Below are 14,187 nucleotides of genomic sequence, written 5' to 3'. Positions count from 1 at the left end.
TGGATCAAATCAATTCTCTTATCTATAAACCACACTATAAGTTCATTTGTACCGTTTTACCAGTAAACATAAACTAACAAAAACTTTTTGTTCATAAGATTTTTCCATTGCACCATTAACGTTAACTATAAATATTTCCAGTAAGTTTTCTAACTTTGAGAAGAAATTTAGAGTTTTCGATAAAAATATAAGAAAGACCAATCTAGGATCCTAGAGAAGATGATATTTCAGTTATTGCTGCGATCTTATCTCTAATAAATTGAGAATATGAAGAGCATAGCGGTAGTGAAAAAACATAACAAATTTTAGCCATATTTCTTCTTAATATGAAGGAGTTCAACGTTTTTTTAAGAAAAAAGGAAATATATAAGTTTTAAGCGATGAATGTATTTATGTCTACCCAACTCATAATCTAGAGTTAGCAGTCCTTGTGTTTGCACTTGAGATCTGGTGCCATCGATTTTATGCTGAGTCGAGTTACCATGCTACCATCTGAAGTTAACTGGAGGTGGCTCAAATTACTTCAGATCTATGATATCGCTATTTTATATCATTCGAAAACTATAGCAAACACTTTGAGCCAATCATCTATCATAGTATCATTCACATTACAACTGAGGTATGCCTGCTAACGTTATGAATGCGTCCCAATATAGTGAAAATGAATTCATTAAAAAGAGAAGCAGGCCCAAATATCTGCTAAAGAACCTGTTAAATGACGTTGGGGACCCTGGCTAAGACAAGGCTACATGGATATAAATTGGGATAGCTGTGGAGAAGATTTTTATGTCTTTTCTTTATTTTGTCTTAGCTCTTATTGGAGCATTTCTAGAACCTTCCTCCATTCTTGTTTCTTTTTATTTTAGTTCCTTGTTCTTAGTATTGTTCATGGTTGGAATTAATAGAAATTGTCTCTATCTTCTTCATGGATCCATTATAGCTAGCTAAAGACGTTCAAATATACACTAACATTTGTCTTACATTTGCTCTCTGCTTTCCTTTCGGTCCATAAAAGCCTCCATTATTATCTTTTGTCTCAAATATATTTCACTAACAATTTACCGAGAAAAGTTGGGTCTGATTTGGCAAATAGATGAAAGTCATATAAGGGTATGTTTATACCCTTTCAATTATTTAGTATATATATTTCCTGAGCAGGTAAAGATGCTGTGTCCGATAGACACTCAGCTTAAAGACTGTTCTCGATATACACTCAGCTCAAAGAAAGATGAAAAAAGAAGCAGTAACAACAAACAGTAATAAAAGCAAAATAACAAGAAAGCTGAAGCGAAAGAAAGAAAGCATAGGAATTTTAAAATAAAAAAGTGCAAGACTAACATTAATATTATTGGTATGGAAAAGAAAACTCACTCCTATATATATATATATTATAAAATTCAATTTGAAAGTTTATGATTAAATTCGAATGTTTTATTTGATGTTGGGAGACTTTTATGGATCGAAAGATAAACAAAGGCACAAATACAACACAAATTATTTCATGGTAGGTACTAACGTTTTCCCTAATAATAATAATTGTGTCTTTCGCGTGGCAAAGGATATAAATTTCTTCCCGGTTTAGCAAAGATACTTTTTTTCATTTTTCTTAGAAGTCTCTTCAAAACCAAGAGTCGCAGCCAGCAAAGTCTCGCCCATCGTCTTTTCTTAACACCTATCCGAAGATTCATTCATTTGCAGAGCTAAAAGGTAATGTTGGACCTCCATTTACAGTCTAATGTCTTCAAATTCGGTTTTCTTTTTGTTATTTCCACATTTTCCTATCAATTTCTCTCAGATCTTGGTTTTTAATTATCTGTCATGATCGTACACCACTATGCACCCAGGATATAGGAAACAGATGATAAGGGTTTTGACTTCTATTGACTTTGATTTGACTGATGATTCTGATATGTGAATTCTGAAGTAGGTTTTAATTTGCATAATTGGATCTATGAAATGGAATAACAACTACTCAGGCAGACTGTAGCTATTGTTTTACAATTCTTTGCAGATTTCTTAATGGTCCATCAAGAAAATTGATTAATATATAGACGTGTATTTGAATAAAGAAAATGTTAACGTAGCTCATTGGAAATGTTAAATGCTGGACTGGCCCATTTTTGATATGTGTCCCTTGTTTTTTGATTTGTTCTAGTTGTGTACAATATCGGAGCCAGGTATGAGATTCAAAATATAATGTCAAGATCACAAGATCTGAATGAGCTCTACTCCTCCTCCAATGGAGGATTCAGAACTCTCTAGAATGTGCAATTCGAAGAGAGAGAGAAATGAATAATGAGGAGTCTATGATTTGGAAATGTGAAACTCAAGTAATAGCCTGTACCCTTTATACACAAACAACAAAAATATAACAGCTAAACTAAGCACTAACTAAGCTTGACAACTGCTTGACGACTGGAACTTCACTAAAAATAGACTAATGCTATGTTGACTCAGCAATACGTATACAAGTGTGTATAAATATAAAATACTCCCTCCGTTTCAATTTATGTGAACCCATTTGACTGGGCACAGAGTTTAAGAAAAGAGAGAAGACTTTTGATCTTGTGGTGTAAAATGAGGCACATATATTTTGTGTGGCTATAAATCATTGTGTAAAGGTAAATTGTTTCCAAATAAGGAACGGGGTCATTCTTTTTGGCACGGACTAAAAAAGAAATTGGTTCACATAAATTGTAACGGAGGGAGTATTATCTTAATACCCTCCCTCAAGTTGGAGGTGAGGCAATCATAGCCAACTTGCCAAGAACAAAGGAATGCTTCACCCCAGTGAGAGCTTTAGTGAGAACAAATAACCTATGTAGCCATACTAGTTCACCTACCACCTTCCTAAGTGCTCTGTACTCTTGTTTCTGCTGAGGACAAGGAAATGGTTTCCTGTTTCTTAGACTTCCAGCTCACAGGGCTGCCTCCTAGAAGGACAATGTAACCAGACACAGACCTCCTAGAATCAGGGCAAGCTACCCAGTCAGAATAACAGTAAGCAGTGATGGAAAGATCTGATGCATTGCTGAAGTCTAGGCCCAAAGTAGGATCTTTCTTAAGGTACCTCAACATGTGATAGGTTGCATGTAGATGGGGTTCCCTGGGCTCTTGCATAAATTGGCTCAAATGTTGGACCCCATAAGCTATATCTAATCTGGTGTTTGTAAGGAAATTCAACTTCCCAACTAATCTCCTGTAAAAAGTAGGATCAGATAAGGGAGAGCACTCTTTAGCCTTCAATTTCATTGTGGGGTCAAGAGGAGAGGTCCGGCTAGTTGAGTGCAGGCAATCATATTCTTTCAGAAGATCCAGAACAAATTTTCTCTGTGAGATAACAATACCATCTTCCTTGTAAAGTACCCTAGTCCTAGAAAATAGTGTAGCTGTCCCAAATCTTTTATTTTGAACCTATCATGTAGGAAAGCTTTGAGCTGACTAATTTCCTCTAAATCAGTCCCTATGAGAAGAACATCATCAACATAAACTGCTACAAAGACAATTGAAGAACCTTGCTTCTTGTAGAATAGAGATTAATCATGCATGGAATGTGTGTATCCTCTTGTGTATGAGGCCTCAGTCAACTTATCATACTATTGCCTACTAGCTTGTTTCAGTCCATAGAGGGACTTGTTCAGCTTGCAGACCAAGTTTGGTGACTGTAGCTCAAGCCCTGGTGGAGCCTTTATGTAGACTTCTTCATGCAGATCTCCATGGAGAAATGCATTATTCACATCTAATTGGTAATCTGCCATCTTTTCTTAGCTACAATGGAAATTAGGAACCTAACAGTGGTCATCTTGACCACATGAGAAAAGGTCTCAGTGTAATCTATTCCAACTTGTTGTGTGTACCCTTTCACAATTAGTCTGGCTTTGTACCTTTCTATGCTACCATCTTCTTTATGTTGCACCTTGTACACCCACCTACAACCAATAGCCTGCTTCTCCTTTGACAAAGGGACTAAGTCCCAAGTATTATTGGCATACAAGGCCTCAAACTCTTGAGTCATGGCACTCTGCCAAGCAGGATACATGGCTGCCTCTTCATATGAAGTTGGCTCTCTATCATGACAAATATTTCTTACAACATGCTGACTATTAGGGTGCAAGTCATCAGGAGCAATGTGATTATTTTGTGAAAACAAAGCATGGAGGGAAAAGATGGAATTACATTTCAAATTGGGCAGATTACATACATAATCACTCAAGTGAGAGGGGAGTCTAAGCTCCCTGCTAGATCTTCTTTGGCCTAAAGGTTCTATGGTAGAAGAATGAGGTTGAGTGGCTGGAGGTGATGTGGGAAGGTGTAAGTGTTCAGTGTGAGTTTGTGACTCAGAGAAAGAGGGTGTGTTAGAAGGAGAAATGGGTGACATATCAGGTAGAGGAGTTGTGGTGCTGGAGGAAGAAAGGGGGAACTGATTGTGTCCCCTTGATCAGTTGTAGGAGTTGTAGGAGAACCAATAGTGTAATCAGGTAGGTGATCTGTAGAGGAAGCTGTAGGAAAGAATGGGGGTAAGCCTTGTTCATATGAAGTGAAAGTGAAAGGGAAAATGGTTTCATGAAACAAGATATCCCTGGAGATAGATATTTTTCTAGTAGCTAGACTTAGTACTTCGTAATCCTTTGTTCCAAATCCCACAAATACATGTGGAGTGGCCCTTGGTTCAAACTTGTCCCTGAGAGGTTTGGGCACAATAGGATAACACAAATAGTCAAAGCTTTTCAAGTGAGAATAAGTTGATTTCTTGTCATACAACAGTTCCAAAGGACATTTGTTCTTTAAGGGAATTGTTGGTAGCCTGTTGATTATAAAGGTTGCTATAAGGACACATTCTCCGCAGTACTTTAATGGTAATTTGGACCGAAAAAGGAGTGCCCTGGCCACTTCAAGAAGATATTTATGTTTCCTTTCTACCACCCCATTTTGTTGGGGTGTATAAGGACATGTTTTCTGGTGATTTATACCTTTTGATTGAAAGAAAGATGAAGCTTCATTGCTAGTGAATTCTAGGCCATTATCAGTCCTTACACACTGGATATTGGTTTGGAATTGATTCTCTACCATGTCTAGAAAGGTCTTTATGACTTGAAGTGCATTGCTATTGCAACTTAGAAGATGTGTCCATGTTGACCTACTGTAATCATCCATTAAGGTGAGGAAATACTTGAAATTTATTATGCGTTGCCACATGATAAGGGCCCCACAGGTCAACATGAAGAAGCTCAAAGATTTTTGTGGTACTGGTTGTTTTCTGAGGGAAGGGGAGTCTCGAGTGTCTAGCCATGGGACAAATAGAACAAATAAATGGTTGTTTGGGAGAGAAGGATGCATGTATACTAGGAATGCCTCTCATTTTATTGAAGGGTATATGACCAAGTCTACAATGTCACAGAAGATCCACACTATCTCTGAGAGAGGTAGAGGAAAGTAGAGTAAAATCACTGTCTTTATTATTGCAAATAAAGTTATTTACAGTAGGGTGGTGGGGATGGGATAGACAGTGTACTGCATTCATATCACTAGCATGACTAGAAAAACAAGGAAGTGCACTCTTTGAAACAGAAATGAGATTACCTTTCTTTAGACATTGGGAACATAAAAAATAGAGCCCATCATACATCTTACCAATCTCCAGAGGCCTCTTCAGTGAAGGGGCATGCAGTAGACAGGAAGTATCAGAAAAGGAAGCAATACACTTGAGATGCACTGCTAATGAACTTATGGAGACTAGGTTAAACTTGAAGGATGGTATAAACAAGACCTTATGTAAGGTGATTTTGGGGGCTAGATGTACATCTCCAATTTGGGTTGCTTTAACTTTGTAACCATTTGGTAGTTTAACAAGCAGGGAATATGGTAGATTTATAATGTTTTGTAGGTGAGTTTTATTGAAAGTCATATGATGTGAAGCTCCTGAATCCTATGTTGCTCGGACTCTCCGAAAATATGGCCGGATACGTGTCGGATCTTCCAAAAGTAGTGTATTTTTGAAGGATCTGACACGGGTGCGGCTACATTTTGGAGAGTCCGCGCAACATAGCCTGAATCTAATATCCATAAGTCAGCTTTTGCATTGAAACAGTTGCATTGATGGATTATCAAAATCAATGGAAGAAGTGCAAGCAATCATACCTGCAGAATTCACAGAAGCTCCACCAGAAACACTTAGAATTGTTTTCTCCTCCATTCCCAACTTGAAAATGCTAGAGCAGACTGAGAATTCGTCCATATTGCTCCTTTGAAAAGCTCATGTTCTGATTGTCTCTTTGATGTTCTGGTTCATCTGTTTTGGTTGACAATATGTCTGATGACATTTCCTGCACACTTGCAACTGCGTTTGCCTCAGTGATCTTCCCCTTATTGAACCTCATGTTATTGTTACTGTTGTTATACCCCTGTGAATTCTGCTTATACTGCTGTGAGCCCTGTCCAAAACCTTGAGGGTATCCATGTAGCTTGTAGCATCTGTCTTTGGTATGTCCTGGTCATTTGCAGTGGTCACAAAATGGCCTAGGCCTGCTGTTTGAAGTCTGATTCCCATCAGGTGAGTAATTTGTCTTAAAGGTTCTTCCTCCTATATTGACATTCAACGCAGCAGAATCAAAGTTTAATTGATTTCTGGGTTTGAATTCTCTCTGCTTCTCCTCTTGTATCAGCAAAGCAAATGCATGTGCCATGGAAGACAATGGGTTCATCATGCGAATGCTTCCCCAAACAACTGTGTAAACCTCGTTAAGAAATTGTATGAGTCTTCTATCCTGCACTGCCTTGTGCATGCTTTCCTTTGCTCTACAAGGGCACGCACAACTACAGTGAGTTTTAACACTTAGTATATTCAACTCTTCCCAGAGTTTCTTCATATTTGTGTAGTAACCCGTGATGTCAAGCACTCCCTGACTCAAATCGTTAATCTCTTTCTGGATTTGATACAACTTAGTTCCATTTGTTTGATCATATCGATCTTCCAATTCCTTCCACAATTTGACAGAATTATTCACATACTCAACACTGTGTGCAATGTCCTTTGCCAAGGAGTTCAGAATCCATGAAGTAACCATGTCATCACACCTCTCCCACTAGCGAAACTGTGGAGAGGTCACATCAGGTCTTACACACTCTCCGTTGATAAAACCTAGTTTATTTTTCACTGAGAGAGATCTTAACACTCCTCTTCTCCAGGAACGATAGCCAACTCCATCAAAAGGGATAGGTACTAAAACAGAACCCGAACTATCAGATGGATGAATATAAAGAGGACTAGTTGCATCAATTACCGTTTGTGTGGTCGCCGCCGTTGTCGCCTCATCGGTTTGATCCAGAACCGCCATGAGAATATCAAATCAGCTGGATTACTGCTCACACAGCTGGAATTAAGCTCAAAAACTTCTATTCACTGACGAATCGTTGGTGGATGCGTTGATTTAAAGTTTTCCCCAAATTGTTTGTTTGTGAAAGAAAAACCCTAGCTTATTCTGTGATTGAAAACGAAAGGACAAAGGAGAGATTCAACAGCGTGATCGATGAAGAAGACCTCCGCTCTAATAGCATGTCAAGATCACAAGATCTGAATGAGCTCTACTCCTCCTCCAATTGAGGATTCAAAATTCTCTAGAATGTGCAGTTCGAAGAGAGAGAGAAATGAATAATGAGGAGTCTTTGATTTGGAAATGTGAAACTCAAAGAATCTATTACCGAGTACTGTACCCTTTATACACATAAGCAACAAAAATATAACAGCTAAACTAACAACGCACTAACTAAGCTTGATAGCTGGAGCTTTACTAAAAATAGACTAATGCTATGTTGACTCAGCAATATGTATACAAGTGTGTATAAATATAAAATATAGTCTCAATATAATCTCAATAAATGTTATTAACCGTCCTAGCACTTCAACTCAAATTGCTTGTGAACAACATATGACCAATATACTAATTTAGTTTGCAGGTTCCTTTCCTTTCTACTATTTACGTTATTTGCCCTAGCTCCACCCCTGGTTGTATAGACAATGGGAGGGAAAAAAAAGAAAATTCTTTGAAATGTTTTTTTTAAAGTGTACCTTTGCTCACATATCATAAAATTGGAATGATGTGGAAAGATGACATCGACAATTCGAGAATTTGTTCCGAATTTTCTATTTGTTCATCCATTAGCCAGAATATGTTCTTGGTTTTTAGGATAGTGATTGTATCATGTTTTGATGAAGTTCAAGAATGTCCGTCCCCCTCCAACCCCTGATGACATGGACAATTCGAGAATTTGTCTTTTTTTGGGTCCATTTTGTCTTATATCGTCTCCAAATAGGCAAGAATTAGTGAGGAGTGTATTTCTGGTTTAATTAGCACCTTTAGGGAATTGATGGCATCCAAGATTCAGCAACTACAATCTAAGGCCTGCCAAGCTTCACAGTACCTCACCAAGCATGGTACTACCTACTACAAACAGTTGCTGGAGCAGAACAAACAGTATATTGTTGAGCCACCCACCATTGAGAAGTGCAATGAATTGTCAAAGCAGTTGTTCCATACTCGTCTTGCCAGGTTATACTCTCTCCTCTTTACTAGCTTATTATATTGATGTTAATGTTTTTCGTGATTACGTATACTTAATTTGGACTTCTTGTTTTAATTTGCACATGAACATCACTACCTGAAATGCTTTCTAGACCCCCAGATTTGGGAAAGAGAATGATGATTTGGATGAGAATTGAATCTTCCACTGCCTGGATGTAAGGCAGGGGCCAGGGAGTTTGATCTTATAGCGTTTTATAATTTTAGGATGTCACAGTATTAAATTTTTATGCATTATTACTGCATAAACAATTAATTTTGATGTATGAATCGAACTAATTAAATGATAGACTTTATAACTCCTCTTATGTTGAAAAGAACAAAGCAAGTTATTTCTCGCCCTTATATCCTCTAACATGTAAATACGTTCTAGTTCATTATTTGTCACTAAATCTATGGTGGTGTATTCGGGTCGGATACCGAAACACACCGGACTCACTTTGGACATACCTATGCCATGTCTTTGGAAAATATTTTTATTTATTTTAAATTATCATTGACAGGCATATCCTATTTTTGGTACACATTAGGTGTATTGGGGCACTAGTATAAATTTTAGAACTAAAAGCCCTTGCGAGTTGGGGCCTAAAGCGTCTCAGAGCTTACCAGCTGCATAGGACTTCCTCAATTTTTTGGTAGTTATTATTGGTAGTATTTATGATAAACAACTTTTTAAATACACACACACATGCATAAATATAATTACACCTCACATTCTTAATGTATCCCTGTAGTTTTAAAATTATTGGATTTTTGTGTCTGTCTCCCTGGCTGACAACCCTCTTATCCTTTAAGTGTTTCACATGTAGTGAAATTCCTAATTCACTGGTTTCATTATACCAGTAAATATAAAGCCCTGAAAATACTATTTATTGTTACATTTTGCTTAATTCCTTGACCACCACCTGGCTGAGATGTGGACTACAATATTCTTCTATTGGACATGGTTGATTCCTTGATGGATTATTGAACATGTCCTTGTCGGAGAGCATACTAAGAATATTCTTGTTGACACGGGACACACTTTTAGAGTTCTCATGGTTCTTGTGCCCAGACTTTGCAGCACTAGTGTGATGTAGTAGCGTACATCTTTAAATGGGGAAAAAATTCACTAGTAGCCCACTGGTGACATTTATTCATGATCATTACTGAATTTCTTCTTTTACTCCTGTCAGCATCCCTGGACGTTATGAGTCATTCCAAAAGGAACTTGATTCTGTGAAGCACATGTGGCAGAATAGAAAGGATTTGAAGGTTGAAGATGCCGGTATTGCTGTTTTATTTGGCTTGGAGTGCTTTGCATGGTATTGTGCTGGTGAGATAGTAGGAAGAGGATTTACATTCACCGGTTACTGCGTCTGAGATCTTCAGTTTCATAAAATTCGTTCGGGCAATTGACACTGCTGTAAGGTCTGTCTCATACTACGATATGACTGGGATTCTATACAAGAGTTTGTGTACACCAAAAGCTTTTGAAGCTGAGAAATTGCAGCATAAAATTTTTTCACAATAATATGCCCATTTTGTCTTTTCCACTCCAGTGAAGTGGCTTAGATTGATTTGTGCAATAGTGATATTTATCTGTTGAAAGTTACTGCTACATGTGAAAGCACAGGTTGTTCTTGCCATTGTTTCTTTCATTAATATGCTCAGTAGCAAACTTTAAGTTTAGTCAATAAAAAGAAAGTAGCAAACCGTACAGTAGGAATCTATGATGTGCGGACTCTTCGTTTTTGGTGCCGCACCCGTCTCGACACGGACGGGAGCGGGCGCGGGAGCAGGATACATCCCGGATTCGGTCAACTAACTTCGGATACTTTGACCTGAGTCCATCGACAAATTTGGGGGGATATTGAGATTTTGATTTCTCAAAATTAAAAATAAAACAGATTTAAGGCATGGAAAATGACATACCTTCAATATTGTAGTACTTTTGTCTCATATTTGTTGCTTTGTGTTTCAGAAAAACCAAGAATTCAAGGGGTCGTGTTGTGAGTTCGGACTTCTTGTAAAAAGTAGCAACGATATAGATGGAGAGTTGATGGAAGGCCTTGAATGACTTTCTTTTTCTCTTTATAGCTCTATTTTTTATAATTTTGAATTTTTTAGCCGAATCCCGCACCTGTATGCATACCTGCGCAGCCCTGAATCTTAAAATTTGGATTTTGCCTAATCCGACACTCAGATCCGTGCCCGTATTGGATGCCCGCACCCAAATCCGAGCAACTTAGGTAGGAATGACATCCATTGGTACCTAGTAAAATCTACTGACCTGCTTAGGTTGATTGAATTTCTTTAATGAGAGTTATAATTGTACAGTGGCAAAGCTTTATTTCCAGGTGTTGGAAGTGATAAAATATCTGTGTTTGCTGCAAGACATTAAGCTTCTAGCTGTGACTAGAGAAGATTTCTATAATCTCTTGACACTCAATATTGGTTCTTTTCTTTCAGTTTTATGATGATGCATTTTGGTAGTGATAATGTTTGGAGAATATTAATTTAGTGATGGTTGTCTGACCGTGATATGAGCTTCTCCTCCGGCTTAAGATCATGAATGGTAGTGTCTTCTGCTCCGCTTTGGGATGGTTAAGCTATTCATAATGATTTTGGCTCCACTGGAATGATTCGACTGGTTGGTAGTCAAGAAAACTTAGCGAGTGCTTGCTGACTGATACTCTCAACAAGGTTGTAACTTTGGGAGTCTTATGATGTTCTTTGTAATTTCATTCCAATAGCGTGGTTCAGCTTTGAGGTTCATCTTCTGAGCAAATATCTGGCTATGCAGGCTTTTGTTGGTCTCTTTTTCTCGGTAGTATGATAACAACTGTGGCCTATTGGTCGATGATTGAGAGGAGAATCACGAGGTCTGAGGTTCAAATCCCAATGGAGACAAAAAATACTTGATGATTTCTTCTCATCTGCCTAAGTCTTGGTGGCTATGGTTACTCGGTATCTGCATCGATGGAATATAGTGGATACTCGGTAGACTGGTCGAGCTTGGCGCAAGTTGACCTAGACACCAACTTCATTAAAAAACAAGTAGTGTAACAGCTCTTATGATGAGTAGACTACCCATTAGGGATGGGGACATAGTTTGGGCAAACTCGAAATTCAAATCGAAATCCATACTTTTTGGATTTTTGGATTATGTATTTAATTTTTAAAATTTTTGGATTTTGAATTGGATGTTGTATTTGGTATTTTGGATGTTTGGATATATGAAAATTCGAAATGCATATACTTTATATTTAGCAGCTACCCATAAGACATTAGTCCCATTACCTATATGCTAATAATAATAAGTCTAATATCCTACCAATTAGAAATTATCACATATATTCAACATCAATTCCTAAGTTACTATCATAATATTTTCTATTGGGATATGGTTTTACTATTGCTAATTTTTATTGGCTTTATTAATGTCTCAATTAGATTCCATGGTAATGATTTTATTACTTGAATACTTTATTTAGATGATTGTGGTAAGAATGAAGAATTTTTTAGGCAATTTAACATGAATGCTTTATTTGGATTTTAATTTTTGTAAGAAGAAACATCTCAACTTATAGGCTCAAAACTGAAAATCCGAAATATCTAAACCAATTAATCCACAACCGAACCTAAATTTTTTTGATTAAATCCGAGATTATTTGGAATGAATTTGGATTGTCATTTTTTCAATCCGAAATTTGAAAATCCAAACCAAAATATTTATATAAATCCAAGCGGCCTTCATTGACATTATTAGAAGGTAAAAGCTGCTTTGAAGAGTTTTGGAAGTTAGAAAGTTTTAGGAGCTTCATTGATTTGCCCTTGTTCTGATATAGTTTTTACCAAATGGATATGAGAGCTATGAAATCCGCGTTAGAGTTAGCTGGTTTGCGGATGTGAAACGGTTATCTTTCAACTTGAAGGGGTATTTTGTCTATTATCCCACAAATGCTTGTCTTTAAATTTGTATATGGATCTAACTAACTATCTATACATATAAAAATGAAAAAAAAGATAGCAAAAGCTACCCAACCTACTATATCCTTTACATAAAAATAAAGGTAAGAAGCAGTTTTATCCATCTCTAAATGTACAACCAATAAATTATTGGATCCATATTAATGCAACACGACTAGATGAAGACTAGCACCTACTAAAATAAAGGAGAATAAATGATGAAGACTAAAAAACAATTTAAGGTGGCATTATCCACGGGGAACCCACCCGATTAGGAAGATGCCATTAAACATCACTTATCCAGCTCTGGAAGAACGTGAGTGGAAAATTATCACCGAATTTGATCCCAAAACACACACGACGGAGTTACCTTATTGATGAGTCCTGGCCGTGTCGATTTGTGGTTCTATTGGAAGATACTGCTAAGGTTATATATATACTCGATATTTGTTCTAATAGAAGGTAGCATGTATTTAATAGAATAGTCGAGGGGTGCTTAAGCTAGTTTGGATATTACAACTATTAAAAGAAAAAGAATATGTATTTCGCAGTGAAAATATACGCTCACTAGCAGGATAATAAAATGAGCAAATCTTCATGCATACTTCCTGTTTCTCAAGTTTCCTCAGGATGTCAACCGTGACGAGCCCGAGGTGGGTGGTGTTTGTGTGGGGTGGGTCCGTGGATGGGTTTGGGGGAGACATTGTTATGTTCAAGATTGCACATTTCTTTATAGTGACGCTGAGTTAGACCTGATGATTCTTTTTGATGCTATAAGGAGTCTATCATGCTACAATGAAAATCTATAGTTTCCTTCTGTATACGGGTAAAACGGAGTCCGTCGCATGACTCGACTTTCCGGTGAGCCGAGCGGAGTGGGAAGATGACTGTAACGTATCAAAGTCAGAACGAAGAACCCCTCATATCAGGGATCGGGCAAACACCTGTCCTCGGTGGTATCGGGGCCATACCCTCGAGGTCCGATTTAAGGGTTGAGACTTCAGAGAACATCACCGAGCAACTGCACACGACAAACAAAGGGCCGTGATATCCATATCCAACCGGATACCACGGCGCGAATCTCAGCTTATATTAGTGATCGGCGTAACGGAAGATTTTTACCTTTTATCCATAGATACATTGTAACACACATATCAAAGAAATATACTATTATTTTCTCTATTATTCAAAGTTCTCACTCTTGTTCAGCAGTTCTTCGTTATTGTGAGCCCGGGATAAAAGGCAGGCATTTCATTAAGCTGTTACTGAGTCCGGGATCACTCCCCTTAATTGGTTTGAAAATTTATTACGTCCTTTATCTGTTTAATCTAATGTTATTTATCATTTGTACTGAATTAATCTACATATCTTTAAAACCACATATAAATTTTATTGTTATCCATTTTTGAGAGTAAACAGTTTGGCGCCCACCATGGGGCTAAGAATAATAGTGGCATGATACAAATTTCCATAACACACTTTATTTTACACTTGTTCTTTGACTTATAATTTCAGGCCAAATTAAAAATGTCAAACTCCTAATCTACTCATTTGAACGTTGATGTTGAGTCTGGTCACCATGGCGAGAACAACAACGTGGTGCCCAGCAACGAGGTACCCCCTATTGATCCCAAAAGAGTCCCAGTCGCGGCTCCGATCG

General features: G+C 37.5%; 2 protein-coding genes across 3 annotated transcripts; one reads left to right on the top strand and one right to left on the bottom strand.

Moving 5' to 3' along the window:
* Positions 1-1,500: 1,500 nt before the first annotated feature.
* On the top strand, positions 1,501-10,204 carry LOC107809114 (uncharacterized). 2 transcript variants are annotated; one of them, XM_016633711.2, is made up of 3 exons: positions 1,501-1,707; positions 8,349-8,546; positions 9,752-10,204. In XM_016633711.2, exons 2-3 carry the CDS (start codon positions 8,365-8,367, stop codon positions 9,936-9,938), a joined length of 369 nt encoding a protein of 122 aa, XP_016489197.2. In that variant the 5' UTR covers positions 1,501-1,707; positions 8,349-8,364; the 3' UTR covers positions 9,939-10,204. The 2 variants fall into 2 exon arrangements, with proteins under 2 accessions (XP_016489197.2, XP_016489196.2); XM_016633710.2 differs by having other exon boundaries at positions 1,505-1,707; positions 8,358-8,546.
* Positions 6,492-7,064, bottom strand: LOC107809111 (uncharacterized). Its single transcript, XM_016633704.1, has one exon. The coding sequence runs from the start codon at positions 7,062-7,064 to the stop codon at positions 6,492-6,494; it is 573 nt and encodes a 190-aa protein (XP_016489190.1).
* Positions 10,205-14,187: the final 3,983 nt, after the last annotated feature.

This window comes from Nicotiana tabacum, chromosome 11, assembly GCF_000715075.1.
Source record: "Nicotiana tabacum cultivar K326 chromosome 11, ASM71507v2, whole genome shotgun sequence".
Classification (NCBI taxonomy): Eukaryota; Viridiplantae; Streptophyta; class Magnoliopsida; order Solanales; family Solanaceae; genus Nicotiana; species Nicotiana tabacum.
The sequence above is the reverse complement of the archived record's forward strand: the minus strand, read 5'-3'. Positions and strand labels throughout refer to the sequence as shown.